The 22,398-nt window shown below is 45.6% G+C and overlaps 1 protein-coding gene across 2 annotated transcripts in view; it reads right to left on the reverse strand.

Moving 5' to 3' along the window:
• Nucleotides 1-22,398, reverse strand: part of LOC138766671 (class I histocompatibility antigen, F10 alpha chain-like) — a 52,366-nt gene that overhangs the window by 22,098 nt on the left and 7,870 nt on the right. For both annotated transcript variants that reach the window (XM_069944291.1, XM_069944290.1), the window contains exon 2: nucleotides 20,177-20,437. In XM_069944291.1, the coding sequence (XP_069800392.1) occupies nucleotides 20,177-20,437 (261 nt within the window). The remainder of the gene's footprint in view (nucleotides 1-20,176; nucleotides 20,438-22,398) is intronic.

Consider the following 22,398-nt stretch of genomic DNA (forward strand, 5'->3'; position numbering starts at 1 on the left):
TCAGTGTATCTGGTGTAGCAGAGCTGTGTTAGTATCAGTGTATCTGGTGTAGCAGAGCTGTGTTAGTGATCAGTGTATCTGGAGTAGCAGAGCTGTGTTACTGATCAGTGTATCTGGAGTAGCAGAGCTGTGTTAGTGATCAGTGTATCTGGTGTAGCAGAGCTGTCTCAGTGACCAGTGTTGGTGTAGCAGAGCTGTGTTAGTGATCAGTGTATCTGGTGAAGTAGAGCTGTGTTAGTGATCAGTATTGGTATAGCAGAGCTGTGTTAGTGATCAGTGTATCTGGTGTAGCAGAGCTGTGTTAGTGATCAGTGTTGGTGCAGCAGAGCTGTGCGTAGTGATCAGTGTACCTGGTGTAGCAGAGCTGTGTTATTGATCAGTGTTGGTGTAGCAGAGCTGTGTTAGTATCAGTGTATGTGGTGTAGCAGAGCTGTGTTAGTATCAGTGTATCTGGTGTAGCAGAGCTGTGTTAGTGATCAGTGTATCTGGAGTAGCAGAGCTGTGTTAGTGATCAGTGTATCTGGTGTAGCAGAGCTGTCTCAGTGACCAGTGTTGGTGTAGCAGAGCTGTGTTACTTATCAGTGTATCTGGAGTAGCAGAGCTGTGTTAGTGATCAGTGTATCTGGTGAAGTAGAGCTGTGTTAGTGATCAGTATCCCTGGTGTAGCAGAGCTGTGTTATTGATCAGTGTATCTGGTGTAGCAGAGCTGTGTTATTGATCAGTATCCCTGGTGTAGCAGAGCTGTGTTAATGATCAGTGTACCTGGTGTAGTAGAGCTGTGTTAGTGATCAGTGTACCTGGTGTAGTAGAGCTGTGTTAGTGATCAGTGTTGGTGTAGCAGAGCTGTGTCAGTGATCAGTGTTGGTGTAGCAGAGCTGTGTCAGTGATCAGTGTTGGCGTAGCAGAGCTGTGTTAGTAATCAGTGTACCTGGTGTAATAGAGCTGTGTTAGTGATCTGTGTTGGTGTAGCAGAGCTGTGTTAGTGATCTGTGTTGGTGTAGTAGAGCTGTGTTAGTTATCAGTGTACCTGGTGTAGCAGAGCTGTGTTAGTGATCAGTGTCCCTGGAGTAGCAGAGCTGTGTTATTGATCAGTGTTGGAGTAGCAGAGCTGTGTTATTGATCAGTGTTGGTGTAGCAGAGCTGTGTTAGTGATCAGTGTTGGTGTAGCAGAGCTGTGTTAGTGATCAGTGTATCTGGTGTAGCATAGCTGTGTTAGTGATCAGTATTGGTGTAGCAGAGCTGTTTCAGTGATCAGTGTATCTGGTGTAGCAGAGCTGTGTTATTGATCAGTGTATCTGGTGTAGCAGAGCTGTGTTAGTGATCAGTGTATCTGGTGAAGTAGAGCTGTGTTAGTGATCAGTATCCCTGGTGTAGCAGAGCTGTGTTATTGATCAGTGTATCTGGTGTAGCAGAGCTGTGTTATTGATCAGTATCCCTGGTGTAGCAGAGCTGTGTTAATGATCAGTGTACCTGGTGTAGTAGAGCTGTGTTAGTGATCAGTGTACCTGGTGTAGTAGAGCTGTGTTAGTGATCAGTGTTGGTGTAGCAGAGCTGTGTCAGTGATCAGTGTTGGTGTAGCAGAGCTGTGTCAGTGATCAGTGTTGGCGTAGCAGAGCTGTGTTAGTAATCAGTGTACCTGGTGTAATAGAGCTGTGTTAGTGATCTGTGTTGGTGTAGCAGAGCTGTGTTAGTGATCTGTGTTGGTGTAGTAGAGCTGTGTTAGTTATCAGTGTACCTGGTGTAGCAGAGCTGTGTTAGTGATCAGTGTCCCTGGAGTAGCAGAGCTGTGTTATTGATCAGTGTTGGAGTAGCAGAGCTGTGTTATTGATCAGTGTTGGTGTAGCAGAGCTGTGTTAGTGATCAGTGTTGGTGTAGCAGAGCTGTGTTAGTGATCAGTGTATCTGGTGTAGCATAGCTGTGTTAGTGATCAGTATTGGTGTAGCAGAGCTGTTTCAGTGATCAGTGTATCTGGTGTAGCAGAGCTGTGTTATTGATCAGTGTATCTGGTGTAGCAGAGCTGTGTTAGTGATCAGTGTACCTGGTGTAGAAGAGCTGTGTTAGTGATCAGTGTATCTGGTGTAGCAGATGTAGCAGACTTGTGTTAGTGATCAGTGTTGGTGTAGTAGAGCTGTGTTAGTGATCAGTGTCCCTGGTGTTACAGAGCTGTGTTAGTGATCAGTGTTGGTGTAGTAGAGCTGTGTTAGTAATCAGTGTATTTGGTGTAGCAGAGCTGTGTTAGTGTTCAGTGTTGGTGTAGTAGAGCTGTGTTAGTGATCAGTGTTGGTGTAGTAGAGCTGTGTTAATGATCAGTGTATCTGGTGTAGCAGAGCCGTGTTAGTGATCAGTGTATCTCGTGTAGCAGGTCTGTGTTAGTGATCAGTGTATCTGGTGTAGCAGAGCTGTGTTAGTGATCAATGTATCTGGTGTAGCATAGCTGTGTTAGTGATCAGTGTTGGTGTAGTAGAGCTGTGTCAGTGATCAGTGTATCTGGTGTAGTAGAGCTGTGTTAGTTATCAGTGTTGGTGTAGCAGAGCTGTGTTAGTGATGGAGGGGTGATAGAGGGGCATGCTGGGATTTGTAGTGCAGGGGCTAGGGATGTATAGACTGTTATAATTGCTATCATTAGAGATGAGTGAAGGGCAGGAAATTTTGCAAAAATTTGATTCACCAACTAAGCAAATTTTTGCTAAATTTGCTAAGAAAGTTCACAAAAAACCCCACGTTCTTGTCCGTGCTCCTCTGGTGTCCTGCTGCAGGTCTTCAGCCGATCGCTGACTAGCAGAGAAGGGAGCGCGGCGGCTGAGAACACGGAGGAGGACACCGGCGGAGCGGACAGGGGGTAGAGATTCCTTTGGTTTGTGAATGTTGTGGGAAAAATTCACGAACATCAAAAACTGAATGTTTCCATGACTGTCTCTGTATGTGTATTCTATCAGGAAGGATGTGTATATAGGGGGGGGGGGGGGGCAGTGTGCTGGACTACACGTGTCAGCCGGAGCGCCCCCATAACACTGCGATCTGAGGCGTCTGCAAGGACAAACATTTCCTGATTATTTAGAAAAGAAAGAAAAAGATTTAAAACGAGAATCGGCCATAATGTTCAAAAATAGACTGAGATTGTGATTTTTGGCCATATGACCCGGGCCTAATATGAGGGTCCGCACCCCTGTGTCCCCCCATTATTCCCTATGATAGTCACATGACTGACAGTGCAGAGTAATGGTGGACAGCCCCTCACACACACTGGGGGTCACTGTCCTATATCTCCTGTAAGGAGACGTATGACATATCCTGTGTCCTCACATATCACACACAGAGGCCCGAGCGCAGTCTATAGATGGCAGCACTCTGCACTGTACGCAGGACACCTGCAGGATCATGTCATCCATCAGTAACTATAATCATCCTCTAATGTGATGTCAGACGGCCGGTGACATCACATGCAGTGTATTCCTATAGGGAACGGCCACGTGTGGAGATGTCATGTGACCGGTGTATAACAAGGAATTGGCCGTGTAACATGATGATCATGTGATGTCTCCTCCATAGAGATATCCGGGTACAAGGATCTGATTTCTCAGTCTCCAGTGACTTCTATGGGCGGTGATGGAGGAGACAGGAGGACGTTACATGCGGCTGTGTATATACCTTCTGTGTCCTTCAGACAAGGAGGGGGCGCTCTCCCACCCTCCGCCATCTTTGTCCAGTATCTGAGCGTACGTGAACATGACATCACTGCTGGGATTGGATGCTGATGGAAAGGGGCGGGGCTTAGTCCCATAGACTATAATGGAGGCAGCGTACAATGCAGATGGAGCAGGAGTCAGTGCAGCCACATGGCAGGAATTACACCCGGGATTGTGTACTATGGAACATATAACACTAAGAAATAAAAGTCCATATCATATAACACTAGGAACCCTACAAAGGATGTCACGAATAGCGCATGCGCCTCATGATATCACTATGTAATAGTCACAGGACACATTATGGACCAATAGTAACAAGTCTGTTTAACCTCTTAAGGACAGGGCCAATTTTCGTTTATGCGTTTTCGGTTTTTCCTCCTTGTGCATAAAAGGCCATAGCACTTGCATTTTTCCACCTAGAGACCCACATGAGCCCTTATTTTTTGCGTCACTAATTGTACTTTGCAATGACGGCTGAATTTTTGCATAAAGTACACTGCGAAACCAGAAAAAAATTCAATGTGTGGTGAAATTGAACAAAAAAACGCATTTCTTTTATTTGGAGGGTATTTGTTTGTACGCCATTCACCCTGGGGTAAAACTGACTTGTTATATACGTTCCTCAAGTCATTACGATTACAACGATATATAACATGTATAACTTATATTGTATCGGATGGCCTGTAAAAAATTCAAACCATTGTTAACAAATATACGTTCCTTAAAATCGCTCCATTCCCAGGCTTATAGCGCTTTTATCCTTTGGTCTATGGGGCTGTGTCAGGTGTCATTTTTTGCGCCATGATGTGTTCTTTCTATCGGTACATTGATTGCGCATATGCAACTTTTTGATCGCTTTTTATTACATTTTTTCTGGATTTGATGCGACCAAAATGCGCAATTTTCCACTTTGGGATTTTTTGGCGCTTACGCTGTTTACCGTGCGAGATCAGGAATGTGATTAATAGTTCGGGCGATTACGCACGCGGCGATAGCAAACATGTTTATTTATTTAAAACATGGGGAAAGGGGGGTGATTCAAACTTTTATTAGGGGAGGGGGCTTTTTACTAATAACACTTTTTTTTTTTTTACACTTATACTAGAAGCCCCCCTGGGGTTAGGGTTATTCCCCCCTGGGGTTAGGGTTATTCCCCCCCCCCCCCTGGGGTCAGGGTTATTCCCCCCCCCCCCCTGGGGTTAGGGTTATTCCCCCCCCCTGGGGTTAGGGTTATTCCCCTCAGGGTTAGGGTTATTCCCCCCCCCCCCTGGGGTTAGGGTTATTCCCCCCCCCCTGGGGTTAGGGTTATTCCCCCCCCCCTGGGGTTAGGGTTATTCCCCTCAGGGTTAGGGTTATTCCCCCCCCCCTGGGGTTAGGGTTATTCCCCCCCCCTGGGGTTAGGGTTATTCCCCCCCCCTGGGGTTAGGGTTATTCCCCCCCCCCTGGGGTTAGGGTTATTCCCCCCCCCCCTGGGGTTACGGTTATTCCCCCCCCCCCCTGGGGTTAGGGTTATTCCCCCCCTGGAGATAGGGTTATTCCCCCCCCCTGGGGTTAGGGTTATTCCCCCCCCCTGGGGTTAGGGTTATTCCCCCCTGGGGTTAGGGTTATTCCCTAAGGGTTAGGGTTATTCAATGAGATCGGCACTCGGATGCTTTCGGCTGCTGGAGCCGCACCAGGGAACGGCTGCATACAATATTCGGATGCAGCTGTCATCTTTGACAGCAGCATCTGATTACTGAATTAGCGGGCACGGCGATCAGACCTGGCCCACTAATAACCGCGGTCCCAGACTACACCCAGCACCTGGGATCGCGGCGGTTCAGAGAGGGGTTGCCGCGCGGCCCCGCTCTGAACAACTCTTGCGGACGCATGACGTACCGATATGTCATGCGTCCTTAAGAGGTTAAGATGATGGAGTTGTTACTATTGGTTCATAATGTATCCGCTGACTAAGGGTCCATTTACACAGAAAGATTATCTGGCAAAGATTTGAAGCCAAAGCCAGGAACAGACACAGAGAACAGGTCATAAAGGAAAGACTGAGATTTCTCCTCTTTTCAAATCCATTCCTGGCTTTGGCTTCAAATCTTTGGCAGATAATGTGTCAGATAATCCTTCTGTGTAAACGGCCCCTTGCACATAGTGATACCATGAAGCGCATGCGCTATTCCTGACACGGATAGCGGTATACTGTCTGGGACTTGGGCACATCACTCTTTTGATGATCTATATTGGGATTTATTTGTAGATATTGCTGTTTGGGATGAGGATGTGCTCATGAGGTGCTTTTAGAATATGTCATGTGATTTTGATGGAATGAACTTGATCATTCTTTGTATTAGGGAAGGAATCCGCCTGTGCATAGAATAGAGCCTATAGAGCCTATGACACGAGCGGGTGCTGCAGTCGGCGAGCGGGCGTGAGCGACGGAGTTTCCGTCTCTTTTAAGCAGTGTGCACATACCCTTAATCTGGGTGAATAGCGGTCTCCATACTTGAGATTGATTAGTATGTGATCTTCCAAGAAGGCCTGTGTATAAGGAGAGCACATAGTGAAGGTTTCTGTACTATTATAGGACGTAACAAGGATTTCTCATCCCATCTTACTATGTGTCTCCTATAAGTGTGTATGTATTGTTACCACGTGGCTTTCCTATCCCCCTCTGTACATAGTGTACAGGCAGTAACCGTATTCGGCATGTGCAGAAGATGTGGTAACAGCTGATGTGCATACGGGGTCATTCAAATCAGTGTGAATAGCGGTCTTTACTAATAGATTGATTGGTAAGTGTTAATGCTAAGAACGCCTGCGTATAAGGTGGGCACATAGTGGAAGGTTATTTTGTCATAGGACGTACCGGGGCTTTCTGATATCACTTGTCCTTATGTATGTAATATAAGTCTGCATATACTGTTACTGCATCACTATTATGTTTTCTTCTTCCACCCTACAACCTAACTTACCAGTAGTAACTGTATACGGCATGGGCGCTGGTGCAGAAGGGGCGATATGTAACCTGGGGCCATCTTGCTTCAGGGCATAGGAGCCGGATGGTCATTTACACATACGCTGCTTTCAGTACCTGCCGCGGGCGCCATCTTGGCCTGGTCTTGGTGTGTTAGCCATGGGGTCTCCCTCTGTTTACCGGTTTGTGGAAATACAGCTGCTTGTGATATATAAGTATAGTGATGTGTGTGTGTGTGTATATATATATATACACCCCTTACATGCCTTGTGTTCCCCTGATGAAGCCCCAGGACCGGGATGTAATGTGTACAGGAGCTCAGAGTCTCTTTTCCCCTTTTTCACACTTGCTTTACCCCATGTGATTTGCATTTGTTTCAGGTTTATTAGCATGATTTTGGCACGTGTATATCTCTTTTCTGTGGTAAATAAAGTATATCTGTACATTTTCCATCCTGTGTGGCGGGCCTTTTTCTTTGTGTACTATGTATAATCTTTGGTACATCAGTCTAGGAGCACCCGGTATCTGGTTGTGCAGTTTCCTTGTTTAGCGTTAGTGTTATATGTTCTGCGTTGTCTCCATGTTCTCTGTGCGGTGTTGGGGATCATTCACATGAGGCGTCAGGTCGCAGCTTTTACCAGGGATTCAGGAAAATGTTATTTAAACATGCAAATTATCCCTTTCTTTATCTTATCTCATTTATATGAGAATTTTATTGATGCTGAAGTTGGTTTCTTCTTATTTTTTTACATTTATTTCAAGACTATTGATATTATTAATAATTATATTAATTTACCCTTAAATAAAGTGCCCTGAAGAGAATACAGTTAAAAGCAGCCAGAAGTACCCAGTGGTTGGCATAAATATGGGCATCAAATTGTAATAAAAAAAATTAAAGGGCTAGTTCAGAAACTTTTTTTTCTTTGGTGACAGAGATTTGTAATTCACTTTTATTAAAAAATTTCTAATCTTCCAGTACTTATCAGCTGCTGTATGTCCTGCATGAAGTGGTGTATTCTTTCCAGTCTGACACAGTGCTCTCTGCTGCCACCTCTGTCCATGTCAGGAACTGTCCAGAGCAGCAGCAAATCCCCATAGAAAACCTCTCCTGCTCTGGACAGTTCCTGACATGGACAGAGGTGGCAGCAGAGAGCACTGTGTCACACTGGAGAGAATACACCACTTCCTGCAGAGCATACAGCAGCTGATAAGTACTGGAGGACTGGAGATTTATGATTAAAAGTAAATTACAAATCTCTGGCACTAGGTGATTTTTTTTTTAGGCTGAACTACCCCTTTAATTTTGGGCCACTGATCTCACACTGCCAACACAGAGACAGGGGTGCCCCTCATCACACCCAAAAGAGTCCAGCCTGACCCAAAGTGTTTTTACTAGGCTAAATTGTGTATGATGCGGGGCCCCCCTCTCTGTGTAGTATCAGTGTGATGCGGGGCCCCCCTCTCTGTGTAGTATCAGTGTGATGCGGGGTCCCCCTCTCTGTGTAGTATCAGTGTGATGCGGGGTCCCTCTCTGTGTATTATCAGTGTGATGCAGGGTCCCTCTCTGTGTAGTATCAGTGTGATCCGGGGTCCCTCTCTGTGTAGTATCAGTGTGATGCGGGGTCCCTCTCTGTGTAGTATCAGTGTGATCCGGGGTCCCTCTCTGTGTAGTATCAGTGTGATCCGGGGTCCCTCTCTGTGTAGTATCAGTGTGATCCGGGGTCCCTCTCTGTGTAGTATCAGTGTGATGCGGGGTCCCCCCTCTCTGTGTAGTATCAGTGTGATGCGGGGTCCCTCTCTGTGTAGTATCAGTGTGATGCGGGGTCCCCCTCTCTGTGTAGTATCAGTGTGATGCGGGGTCCCCCCTCTCTGTGTAGTATCAGTGTGATGCGGGGTCCCCCTCTCTGTGTAGTATCAGTGTGATGCGGGGTCCCCCCTCTCTGTGTAGTATCAGTGTGATGCGGGGTCCCCCCTCTCTGTGTAGTATCAGTGTGATCCGGGGTCCCTCTCTGTGTAGTATCAGTGTGATGCGGGGTCCCCCCTCTCTGTGTAGTATCAGTGTGATGCGGGGTCCCTCTCTGTGTAGTATCAGTGTGATGCGGGGTCCCCCTCTCTGTGTAGTATCAGTGTGATGCGGGGTCCCCCCTCTCTGTGTAGTATCAGTGTGATGCGGGGCCCCCCTCTCTGTGTAGTATCAGTGTGATGCGGGGTCCCCCCTCTCTGTGTAGTATCAGTGTGATGCGGGGTCCCTCTCTGTGTATTATCAGTGTGATGCAGGGTCCCTCTCTGTGTAGTATCAGTGTGATCCGGGGTCCCTCTCTGTGTAGTATCAGTGTGATGCGGGGTCCCTCTCTGTGTAGTATCAGTGTGATCCGGGGTCCCTCTCTGTGTAGTATCAGTGTGATCCGGGGTCCCTCTCTGTGTAGTATCAGTGTGATGCGGGGTCCCTCTCTGTGTATTATCAGTGTGATGCAGGGTCCCTCTCTGTGTAGTATCAGTGTGATCCGGGGTCCCTCTCTGTGTAGTATCAGTGTGATGCGGGGTCCCTCTCTGTGTAGTATCAGTGTGATCCGGGGTCCCTCTCTGTGTAGTATCAGTGTGATCCGGGGTCCCTCTCTGTGTAGTATCAGTGTGATCCGGGGTCCCTCTCTGTGTAGTATCAGTGTGATGCGGGGTCCCCCCTCTCTGTGTAGTATCAGTGTGATGCGGGGTCCCTCTCTGTGTAGTATCAGTGTGATGCGGGGTCCCCCTCTCTGTGTAGTATCAGTGTGATGCGGGGTCCCCCCTCTCTGTGTAGTATCAGTGTGATGCGGGGTCCCCCTCTCTGTGTAGTATCAGTGTGATGCGGGGTCCCCCCTCTCTGTGTAGTATCAGTGTGATGCGGGGTCCCCCCTCTCTGTGTAGTATCAGTGTGATCCGGGGTCCCTCTCTGTGTAGTATCAGTGTGATGCGGGGTCCCCCCTCTCTGTGTAGTATCAGTGTGATGCGGGGTCCCTCTCTGTGTAGTATCAGTGTGATGCGGGGTCCCCCTCTCTGTGTAGTATCAGTGTGATGCGGGGTCCCCCCTCTCTGTGTAGTATCAGTGTGATGCGGGGCCCCCCTCTCTGTGTAGTATCAGTGTGATGCGGGGTCCCCCCTCTCTGTGTAGTATCAGTGTGATGCGGGGTCCCTCTCTGTGTATTATCAGTGTGATGCAGGGTCCCTCTCTGTGTAGTATCAGTGTGATCCGGGGTCCCTCTCTGTGTAGTATCAGTGTGATGCGGGGTCCCTCTCTGTGTAGTATCAGTGTGATCCGGGGTCCCTCTCTGTGTAGTATCAGTGTGATCCGGGGTCCCTCTCTGTGTAGTATCAGTGTGATCCGGGGTCCCTCTCTGTGTAGTATCAGTGTGATGCGGGGTCCCCCTCTCTGTGTAGTATCAGTGTGATGCGGGGTCCCCCCTCTCTGTGTAGTATCAGTGTGATGCGGGGTCCCCCTCTCTGTGTAGTATCAGTGTGATGCGGGGTCCCCCCTCTCTGTGTAGTATCAGTGTGATGCGGGGTCCCCCCTCTCTGTGTAGTATCAGTGTGATGCGGGGTCCCCCCTCTCTGTGTAGTATCAGTGTGATGCGGGGTCCCCCCTCTCTGTGTAGTATCAGTGTGATGTGGGGTCCCCTCTCTGTGTAGTATCAGTGTGATGCGGAGTCCCCCCTCTCTGTGTAGTATCAGTGTGATGCGGGGTCCCCCCTCTCTGTGTAGTATCTGTAGTATGAGGCTTAATAAATAAAATAAAATCCTATGAATAAGAAACTGCCCAATAAGAAACCAACTTTAGCCTGGTAGATACTGAGCAATAATCTGCAACAGAAGTGTGAGAAATCCTCCACATGTGAACATTCCCTTCCAGCTTCATTGTGCAGTCACCCAGCTTTTCCAGGATCCTGAGAGGCAGATCCCCCTGCTATAGCACAGTATAGGAGCCAGGAGGGGAGCATATGGGTGGATTATACTGGATTTACATTACTGCCAGGGCTCCATGCGGAGCCACAGAACAGAGTTGGATGGTCGGTTCAATATCGGACACCGGAGAGATCAGATTTTTTGTTAACTCACTCTTAAAAATGAACTAAATGTCCTCAGCCGTCTCTATTATACTAGACAGGGTGTTACTAAGCTCTGCTACAGTATAGGAGAATATCAGTGTATAACATGGAAGACAGCAGCGTCATTGTGTGTAATGTCTATACAGTGTAGTGTGTATATATTAGTGTATACAGTGTAGTGTATATTAGTGTATAGAGTGTAGTATATATTGGTGTATAGAGTGTAGTATATATTAGTGCAGTGTGTATATTAGTGTATACAGTGTAGTGTGTATATATTAGTGTATACAGTGTAGTGTATATTAGTGTATACAGTGTAGTATATATTAGTGTATATAGTGTAGTATATATTGGTGTATACAGTGTAGTATATATTAGTGTATACAGTGTAGTGTGTATATATTAGTGTATACAGTGTAGTGTATATTAGTGTATACAGTGTAGTATATATTAGTGTATATAGTGTAGTATATATTGGTGTATACAGTGTAGTATATATTAGTGTATACAGTGTAGTATATATTAGTGTATACAGTGTAGTATATATTAATGTATAGTAGAGCTGGGCGATATGGCCAAAAAATAAAATCTCGATTTTTTTAAAATTTTGGACGATTCTCGATTTAAATCTCGATTTTTTTTCCTTTTTGCTAAATAAACAGAATAGTTTTGTCCTTGCAGCATCAGATACTATTTTAATGACATTTGAGACAACTGTATTGCTTCTCACTGTAACAGTGCTCCCCTGTAGTAGACAAGCCCCCTGTGTGCCATTCTGGGCCCCCATATAGTATAGGAGATCTTCTTTGTGTGTTTAGTAGTGGAGGTATAGTGGATAAGGGGTGTAGTAGTAGTTGTAGTACAGGTAAAGATGAGGGGTGTAGTAGTACAGGTACAGATGAGGGCTGTAGTAGTACAGGTATAGATGAGGGGTGTGGTAGTACAGGTATAGATAAGGGGTGTGGTAGTACAGGTAAAGATGAGGGGTGTAGTAGTAGTACAGGTATAGATGAGGGGTGTAGTAGTAGTACAGGTATAGATGAGGGGTGTAGTAGTAGTACAGGTATAGATGAGGGGTGTAGTAGTAGTACAGGTATAGATGAGGGGTGTAGTAGTAGTAGTACAGGTATAGATGAGGGGTGTGGTAGTACAGGTATAGATGAGGGGTGTGGTAGTACAGGTACAGATGAGGGCTGTAGTAGTACAGGTATAGATGGGCAGCTAGGGGGGGATGGAGGGCGACTGGGGGTGACTGGGGGTGACGGAGGGCGACTGGGGGTGACGGAGGGCGACTGGGGGTGACGGAGGGCGACTGAAGGAGGAGTGGGGGTGATGGAGGGCGACTGGGGGTGACTGAAGGAGGAGTGGGGGTGATGGAGGGCGAGTGAAGGAGGAGTGGGGGTGATGGAGGGCGACTGGGGGTGACTGAAGGGGGACTGGGGGTGATGGAGGGCGACTGGGGGTGACTGAAGGGGGACTGGGGGTGATGGAGGGCGACTGAAGGAGGAGTGGGGGTGATGGAGGGCGACTGGGGGTGACTGAAGGAGGAGTGGGGGTGATGGAGGGCGAGTGAAGGAGGAGTGGGGGTGATGGAGGGCGACTGGGGGTGACTGAAGGGGGACTGGGGGTGATGGAGGGCGACTGGGGGTGACTGAAGGGGGACTGGGGGTGATGGAGGGCGACTGGGGGTGACTGAAGGGGGACTGGGGGTGAAATAAAAAAGAAAAAAAAGTGTAGTAACAAAGAGGACTGGGCCCCTAGAGGCCGCATGTGACAGTTAGGGGCCCGCCGATCCATACTGGGTCCCCCGAGCACCTGTCTTCCATCACAAATCTTCCCTACAGCCGAGTAGGAAAGAGGACCTTTGAGTCTGAAGGACCTTTGATGATGTCACGGGTCATGTGATCGGACACATGACCTGAGGGCAGCAGGTAGGCTCTGCAAACTAAGTGTCCTGTATGTGCTGGTTCTTCTACTTGTTTTGTGTATAGAGGTCCTGCTGTAATATATCTATATCTATTACAGCAGGATATATATTACAGCAGGACCTCTATACACAAAACAACTAGATATCTGTATCTATCTATCTATCTATCTATTTCCCTATCTCCTATCTATCATATGAACATGGTGAGACCTCTAGTTCTCCTATATTCAGGCCCTGCAGTGATATACAGTGTGTGTGTGTATATATATATATATATATATATATATATATATATATATATATATATACACACACACTGTATATCACTGCAGGGCCTGAATATAGGAGAACTAGAGGTCTCACCATGTTCATATTATAAATATATATATATATATATATATATATATATATATATATATATATAATGCTGGTGCTGCTAGTTCTCTAGTATACAGCTCCTGCTCTGTGTGTGTGTATGTATATACACACACACACACACACACACACACAGAAGGAGCTGTATACTAGAGAACTAGCAGCACCAGCATGATATATATATATAATCCTGTGACTGGGTCTGATTCCTCCAGAGTCCTGACTACTGCAGAGATCAGGAGATACAGAAGGAGAAAGATATGCAGCAGCCGCATGTTTCTTCTGCTGCAAATCTTTCCTCGCCTGTCTCTCCATGATTTGCTCCTCAAAGGGGCCCGCCGAGGCTCTGTCGCCCAAGGGCCCACAAAAAGCTGGAGCCGGCCCTGACTGGGGGTGATGGAGGGCGACTGGGGGTGACTGAAGGGGGACTGGGGGTGATGGAGGGCGACTGGGGGTGACTGAAGGGGGACTGGGGGTGATGGAGGGCGACTGGGGGAGATGGAGGGCGACTGGGGGTGACTGAAGGGGGACTGGGGGAGATGGAGGGCGACTGGGGGTGACTGAAGGGGGACTGGGGGTGATGGAGGGCGACTGGGGGAGATGGAGGAGGAGTGGGGGTGATGGAGGGCGACTGGGGGTGATGGAGGAGGAGTGGGGGTGATGGAGGGCGACTGGGGGTGATGGAGGGCGACTGGGGGAGATGGAGGGCGACTGGGGGAGATGGAGGGGGGCTGGGGCAGCTGGGAATGATTGGGAAAGGAGTACACATAGCCCTCCTCCCCTCACCCCGGCCACACATGCAGGTCCCGGTCTCTGCAGGAGGCTGCAGGGACTGTAGTGGTGATAGCGTCGCTGCCATTACTGGAGCTGTACAGCGGGATCAGGGGTGAAGATCCTGCTGTACAGCTCCAGTAATGGCAGCGACGCTATCACCACTACAGTCCCTGCAGCCTCCTGCAGAGACCGGGACCTGCATGTGTGGCCGGTAGGGGAACGGAACGCTATGTGTACAGCTGGGGAAGGTCGGTCGCGGCTCTGGGGGACTGCCGACCGACCTGCACCTCGCCGCACTTCCCGCCCGCCCGGCACCTCCACGCAGCGCCGCCCCCTCACTTCCCGCCGGCCGTAACCTGCACCTCATGCCCGGCCGGCACCTCCACGCAGTGCTGCCCGCCCTCCATCTCCCGCCCGGCACCTGCACCTCCCGTCCGCCCGACTGACTCTCCGCGCTTCTCTGCCCTTCTCTGCCCGCAATGATTTTTTGTGAAAATCGAATTTACGATTTTCACAAAAAATCAAATCGATTCTAACCTTCTGGGCGAATTAATCGAATTAATTCGATTAATCGCCCAGCCCTAGATAGTGTAGTGTATATTAGTGTATACAGTGTAGTGTATATTAGTGTATACAGTGTAGTGTGTGTATATTAGTGTATACAGTGTAGTGTATATTAGTGTATACAGTGTAGTGTGTATATATTATTTATACAGTGTAGTGTATATTAGTGTATACAGTGTAGTATATATCAGTGTATACAGTGTAGTATATATTAGTGCATACAGTGTAGTATATATTAGTGCATACAGTGTAGTATATATTAGTGTATACAGTGTAGAGTGTATATATTGGTGTATACAGTGTAGAGTGTATATATTGGTGTATACAGTGTAGTGTGTATATTAGTGTATACAGTGTCGTGTGTATATTAGTGTATACAGTGTGTGTATATTAGTGTATACAGTGTAGTGTGTGTATATTAGTGTATACAGTGTAGTGTATATATTAGTGTATACAGTGTGTGTATATTAGTGTATACAGTGTAGTGTGTGTATATTAGTGTATACAGTGTAGTGTATATATTAGTGTATACAGTGTAGTATATATTGCTGTATACAGTGTAGTGTATATATTAGTGTATACAGTGTAGTATATATTAGTGCATACAGTGTAGTGTGTATATTAGTGCATACAGTGTAGTGTGTATATTAGTGTATACAGTGTAGTGTGTATACAGTGTGTATATTAGTGTATACAGTGTAATGTGTATATATTAGTGTATACAGTGTAGTGTATATATTAGTGTATACAGTGTGTGTATATTGGTGTATACAGTGTAGTGTGTGTATATTAGTGTAGTATAAGTGTATACAGTGTAGTGTGTATATATTAGTGTATACAGTGTAGTGTGTATATTAGTGTATACAGTGTAGTATATATTAGTGTAGACAGTGTAGTATATATTAGTGTATACAGTGTAGTATATATTAGTGTATACAGTGTAGTGTGTATATTAGTGTATACAGTGTAGTGTGTATATTAGTGTATACAGTGTAGTGTGTATATTGGTGTATACAGTGTAGTATATATTAGTATATACAGTGTAGTATATATTAGCGTATACAGTGTAGTGTGTGTATATTAGTGTATACAGTGTAGTGTATATTAGTGTATACAGTGTAGTGTGTATATTGGTGTATACAGTGTAGTATATATTAGTATATACAGTGTAGTATATATTAGCGTATACAGTGTAGTGTGTGTATATTAGTGTATACAGTGTAGTATATATTATTGTATACAGTGTAGTGTGTGTATATTAGTGTATACAGTGTAGTGTATATTAGTGTATACAGTGTAGTATATATTAGTGTATACAGTATAGTGTGTATATATTGGTGTATACAGTGTAGTGTGTATATTAGTGTACACAGTGTAGTGTGTATATTAGTGTATACAGTGTAGTGTGTATATTAGTGTATATTAGTGTACACAGTGTAGTATATATTAGTGTACACAGTGTAGTATGTATTAGGGCTGGGCGGTATACCGTGAAAATACCGATACCGTCCATGGCGTCGGTTAACCGACCTCAACTCTGCCAGGACGGTATCTGCGGTATTTCACAGTTTTGTGCGCTGTATGTGCAGGGATGTCGGCGTGTCAGAGCCAGGCAGGATGTGGCTGCAGCTGATCGAATGAGAGGAGTCTTATCCGAGGCCCGAGACAGGAGGGGGATCACTGAGCACTGACACTATAGCCCAGGGATCTGGCTTATCTCCCTCCCGGGCCCCAAGATGCGGACACTGAGCCGGTGGAGCCCCGCGGCCGAGTGCAGCCTCGGAGTGTCTAGTGTCCTGCACTCCCTGAGCAGTGAACGAGGCACAGAGCAGAGGTCTGCAGGCTGAGGACCGGACTGCTGCTCGGGTGACAGCGCTGCCCCATCCCCCTCCTGTCACTGCCGGACCGTCCTATCAAACAGGGAAATTGCTTGGGGCCCCCCTTCTATCCCCCATCCGTGTGACTGAGGAGCAGCAGCCTTCAGGAGGTAAACTTACTACTGTGCTGCCGTCCACACAGCCCTCCCCCGTCACCGGTCTCCAGGAGGCACACTCTGCCGGGTTGTAGATCCTCCCATTGTGTCCAGGGAAAGGGACAGTGTCTGTGTAGCAGCATGTTAGTGCACGGAGGAGCCGCTTTCTTGTTTAGTTTCCCTGACGTGCTCTGTCTCTTATCACTGACACCAGAGGCGAAAGGAGAGAGCGGTTTCTTCATCTACACTCAGGCTCTGGCTTTCCCTGGAATAGCCGAGTTGTCTCAGTTCATGGACACATGTAACACTGGATGTCCCTGGAGTAGCAGAGCTGTCTCAGTTCATCTAGCTCTAGCTATCCCTTCAGTTCCTAGTCACCACATGTAACTGGCTGGAAGGAAGGGAGACAAGTCTCTATATATACACACACATGAGGAAGGGGGGCAGTCTCCCTTCCTCCTGTGTACATAGTGTGTATATATAGAGACTTGTCCCTTCCTGTGTGTATGTAGCTGTATAACTCTGCTAAGACCCCTAATAATGACAAATAATAGTCACAATAGACTAAATACACAGCCTTGAGTTGCTGCTCAGTAAGTTACTGGTTTTTTTTTTAAATACTTTTTAGGGTACAAACACCCACACCGTATACGCAGCGTATTTACTGCTACGATATGCAGCAGATTTGATACTGTGTTCAGTTATTTAGTTCTAATCTGCTGCGTATTTGCGGCGTATCGCAGCAGTAAATACGCAGCATATATGCCGTGTGTGTTTGTATCCTTAGAAAGAAAATATCCCCAATTTGGCACATACAAGTGGGTGTGGCTTGCAAAAAGAGGGTGTGGCTTACAAAGTGGCGTGTCATAGTTATCGTTCAATTATCGTTATCGCAGCTACATGTGCGATAAACCGCGATATTGATTTAAGCCAATATCGCCCAGCCCTAGTATGTATATTAGTGTACACAGTAGTATATATTAGTGTATACAGTGTAGTGTATATATCAGTGTATACAGTGTAGTATATATTGGTGTATACAGTGTAGTGTATATTAGTGTATACAGTGTAGTGTATATTAGTGTATACAGTGTACTGTATATTAGTGTATACAGTGTAGTATGTATTAGTGTATACAGTGTAGTGTGTATATATTAGTGTATACAGTGTAGTATGTATTAGTGTATACAGTGTAGTGTGTATTAGTGTATACAGTGTAGTGTGTATTAGTGTATACAGTGTAGTGTGTATATTAGTGTATACAGTGTAGTGTGTATATTAGTGTATACCAGTGATTTTCAACCTTTTTGAGCCGCGGCACACTTTTTATACTTAAAAAATCCCGGGGCACACCACCAACCAAAATGGCACAAAATGACACTAAAACAGTACATATTATACATATAGTTAATAATATAGATTCTAAATGTGTTTATACTCACTCAGTGTGAAACCTGAGCATGTTTTCTTCTCCCCCCTGTGCTTCTCTACACCATACTTCTCCCCCTGCTTCTCTCCTGTGCTTCTCTCCCCCATGCTTCTCTCCTGTGCTTCTCTCCACCATACTTCTCCCCGTGCTTCTCCCCCATGCTTCTCTCCTGTGCTTCTCTCCACCATACTTCTCACCCCTGCTTCTCTCCACCATACTTCTCCCCCCTGCTTCTCTCCTGTGCTTCTCTCCCCCATGCTTCTCTCCTGTGCTTCTCTCCCCCTGCTTCTCTCCTGTGCTTCTCTCCCCCTGCTTCTCTCCTGTGCTTCTCTCCTGTGCTTCTCTCCCCCTGCTTCTCTCCTGTGCTTCTCTCCCCCATGCTTCTCTCCTGTGCTTCTCTCCACCATACTTCTACCCCCTGTGCTTCTCTTCTGTGCCTCTCTCCACCATACTTCTCTCCCCTGCTTCTCTCCGCCATACTTCTCCCCCCTGCTTCTCTCCTATGATTCTCTCCCCCATTCTTCTCTCCTGTGCTTCTCTCCCCCATGCTTCTCTCCACCATACTTCTCCCCCCTGCTTCTCTCCTGTGCTTCTCTCCCCCATGCTTCTCTCCTGTGCTTCTCTCCACCATACTTCTCTCCCCCCTGCTTCTCTCCACCAAACTTCTCTCCCCCTGCTTCTCTCCGCTGTTTCTCTCCCCCATCCCCAGGTTTCTCTCCCCCATTGTTTTCTCCTGTTTCACAGGGCACCATAGTTTGGTGAACTTTCCCTGCGGCACACCCGACCATGTGGCACACTGGTTGAAAATCACTGGTGTATACAGTGTAGTGTGTGTATATTAGTGTATACAGTGTAGTGTGTATTGGTGTATACAGTGTAGTGTATATATTGGTGTATACAGTGTAGTATTTATCAGTGTATACAGTGTAGTATATATTAGTGTATACAGTGTAGTATATATTGGTGTATACAGTGTAGTATATATTAGTGTATACAGTGTAGTATATATTAGTGTATACAGTGTAGTGTATATATTAGTGTATACAGTGTAGTATATATTAGTGTATACAGTGTAGTATATATATTAGTGTATACAGTGTAGTATATATTAGTGTATAGAGTGTAGTGTATATATCAGTGTATACAGTGTAGTATATATTAGTGTATAGAGTGTAGTGTATATATCAGTGTATACAGTGTAGTGTATATATCAGTGTATACAGTGTAGTATATATTAGTGTATACAGTGTAGTGTGTATATATTAGTGTATACAGTGTATATATATTAGGGTATACAGTGTAGTGTGTATATTAGTGTATACAGTGTAGTGTATATTGGTGTATACAGTGTAGTGTGTATTTATCAGTGTATACAGTGTAGTATATATTAGTGTATACAGTGTAGTATATATTAGTGTATACAGTGTAGTATATATTAGTGTATACAGTGTAGTATATATCGGTGTATACAGTGTAGTGTATATATTAGTGTATACAGTGTAGTATATATTAGTGTATACAGTGTAGTGTATATTGGTGTATACAGTGTAGTGTATATATTAGTGTATACAGTGTAGTATATATTAGTGTATACAGTGTAGTATATATTAGTGTATACAGTGTAGTATATATTAGTGTATATAGTGTAGTATATATTAGTGTATACAGTGTAGTGTATATATTAGTGTATACAGTGTAGTGTATATATTAGTGTATACAGTGTAGTGTATATATTAGTGTATACAGTGTAGTATATATCAGTGTATACAGTGTAGTATATATCAGTGTATACAGTGTAGTATATATCAGTGTATACAGTGTAGTATATATCAGTGTAGTATATATCAGTGTATACAGTGTAGTATATATTAGTGTATACAGTGTAGTATATATTGGTGTATACAGTGTAGTATATATTAGTGTATACAGTGTAGTGTATATATTAGTGTATACAGTGTAGTGTATATATTAGTGTATACAGTGTAGTATATATTAGTGTATACAGTGTAGTATATATTAGTGTATACAGTGTAGTATATATTAGTGTATACAGTGTAGTGTGTATATATTAGTGTATACAGTGTAGTGTATATATTAGTGTATACAGTGTAGTATATATTAGTGTATACAGTGTAGTATATATTAGTGTATACAGTGTAGTATATATTAGAGTATACAGTGTAGTATATATTAGTGTATACAGTGTAGTATATATCAGTGTATACAGTGTAGTATATATTAGTGTATACAGTGTAATATATATTAGAGTATACAGTGTAGTATATATTGGTGTATACAGTGTAGTATATATCAGTGTAGTGTATATCAGTGTATACAGTGTAGTATATATTGGTGTATACAGTGTAGTATATATCAGTGTATACAGTATATCTGTCTCTCACCTCCAGTCTGGTTGAAGCGGCTCATCGCTGTCCTCACATTATGTCTGAATACGGCCTCATCTCCTTTACTGATCTGTGTATTCCTCTCCCAGTATCCCGGTTCCTGTTTCTCCATCCATTGGACGCTGGGTCGCTCTCTGCCGCTGTCGGAGTTATAGTTTGTTATCTCCCGATCATCCACATATCCTACTGTAGAGAACTCCGGCAGCCCGGACCCTGGAGCTGAGACGGCCGTGTAGTAATAGCGCAGAGAGTGACTGTCTGTGGGAGAGAGCAGAGTTGTTGGTCTCTGTATCTGTGTAGTGTAGGGAGCAGAGATGTGCGGGGTCGGGGTTTCTCTTCTGTACAGTCACATCACTCACCAAGGAAGAGACTTTGGGCCACATTACCGATGAGATGGTGTAAGGCAGCTCTGATCTGTTAACCCCGCGTTCGTATACTGAGCCCATACACGGCCCGATAATCATACAAGAAAGGCTGTGTATATACACATATCATACAAAAAGGGCTGTGTGTGTATATATATATATATATATATATATATATATTATGAAGCGATGTCCGTGCAGCCCTTGCTAGACTGAAGCCCCTGGGCTGAAGCTACAGGACATCAGGGAGCACAGACAGGTGTGTATACAATATTATACATTTTTTACACATTCATGGATCGGCTTTTGCTGCCATTCATAGTTTTCACTTTTTTTGCTGCCATTCAAAGGAAACACAACAGCGGCCGCAATGTATACATTATAGGGGGATGAGGGCAGGAATAGGGGCTGTTATATCTCTATACACTGCGCCCCTACTGGCCGTGTCTGGTATTACAGCTGTATGGTATATAAGTGATGGCCCCTGAGCTGTGATACCAGACACATCCCATCACCTGCTGTTATATCTATACACTGTGCCCCTACTGGCCGTGTCTGGTATTGCAGCTGTATGGTATATAAGTGATGTGAGCTGTGATACCAGACACATCCCATCACCTGCTGTTATATCTCTATACACTGCGCCCCTACTGGCCGTGTCTGGTATTACAGCTGTATGGTATATAAGTGATGTGAGCTGTGATACCAGACACATCCCATCACCTGCTGTTATATCTCTATACACTGTGCCCCTACTGGCCGTGTCTGGTATTACAGCTGTATGGTATATAAGTGATGTGAGCTGTGATACCAGACACATCCCATCACCTGCTGTTATATCTCTATACACTGCGCCCTACTGGCCGTGTCTGGTATTACAGCTGTATGGTATATAAGTGATGTGAGCTGTGATACCAGACACATCCCATCACCTGCTGTTATCACTTATGACGCAGTGTCCAGGAGACATAAGGATGTTTCCACTTTTCTGTCTTTTGCAACACGTGTGAACAGCAGCGAGAAACACTCAGAAAAAAACATAAAACAACAATACTACAATACACACACACATATATATATATATATATATATATATATATAGTATATATATCTCACTGCTCATGTTCAATTGTATGCTGCCACATGCAACAGTAATATCCTGTATAACATGGCCGCCAGAAGAGCCCCGGCCTCCATGATAAGTGATCGGTGTTACAGGGGACGATCAGCCACAGAAATGTCTTCTCTCTGCCTATCTCCTAGCTCTCCTGTCCCCATTGTGCCAGCGTTGTGTTACAGCTCCATGGCGCCCCCTGTCTGTGCTCTGTGTACCTGGTGCTGCAGTTGCTGTAGTTCTCTGCCCGGTCACTGGGGGGAGACACTTGCCCTGGTCTGTGACTGCAGCACAATACAACTTATTCCAGGTGACTTCCCTGATATCCCAGGAGAGAAGAGCCCAGCCGGCTCCTCACTATTACACACTGGGCCTGGTACAGCTCAGGGCAACTAACCTATGCTGGGGTACAATGCTATAGGAGACATGGTGCCCAGTATCCCCCCATTATTCCCATACACCGGGGGTTACACCCCAATACCGTCACATGATGGTCCCCCCATTATTCCCATACACCGGGGGGGGGGGGGTTACACCCCAATACCGTCACATGATGGTGGCCCCATTATTCACATACACCGGGGGGAGGTTACAACCCAATACCATCACATGATGGTCCCCCCATTATTCCCATACACCAGGGGGGTTACACCCCAATACCGTCACATGATGGTCACCCCATTATTCCCATACACCAGGGGGGTTACACCCCAATACCGTCACATGATGGTCCCCCCATT

The sequence above is a fragment of the Dendropsophus ebraccatus genome, chromosome 10 (assembly GCF_027789765.1).
Source record: "Dendropsophus ebraccatus isolate aDenEbr1 chromosome 10, aDenEbr1.pat, whole genome shotgun sequence".
Taxonomy (NCBI): Eukaryota; Metazoa; Chordata; class Amphibia; order Anura; family Hylidae; genus Dendropsophus; species Dendropsophus ebraccatus.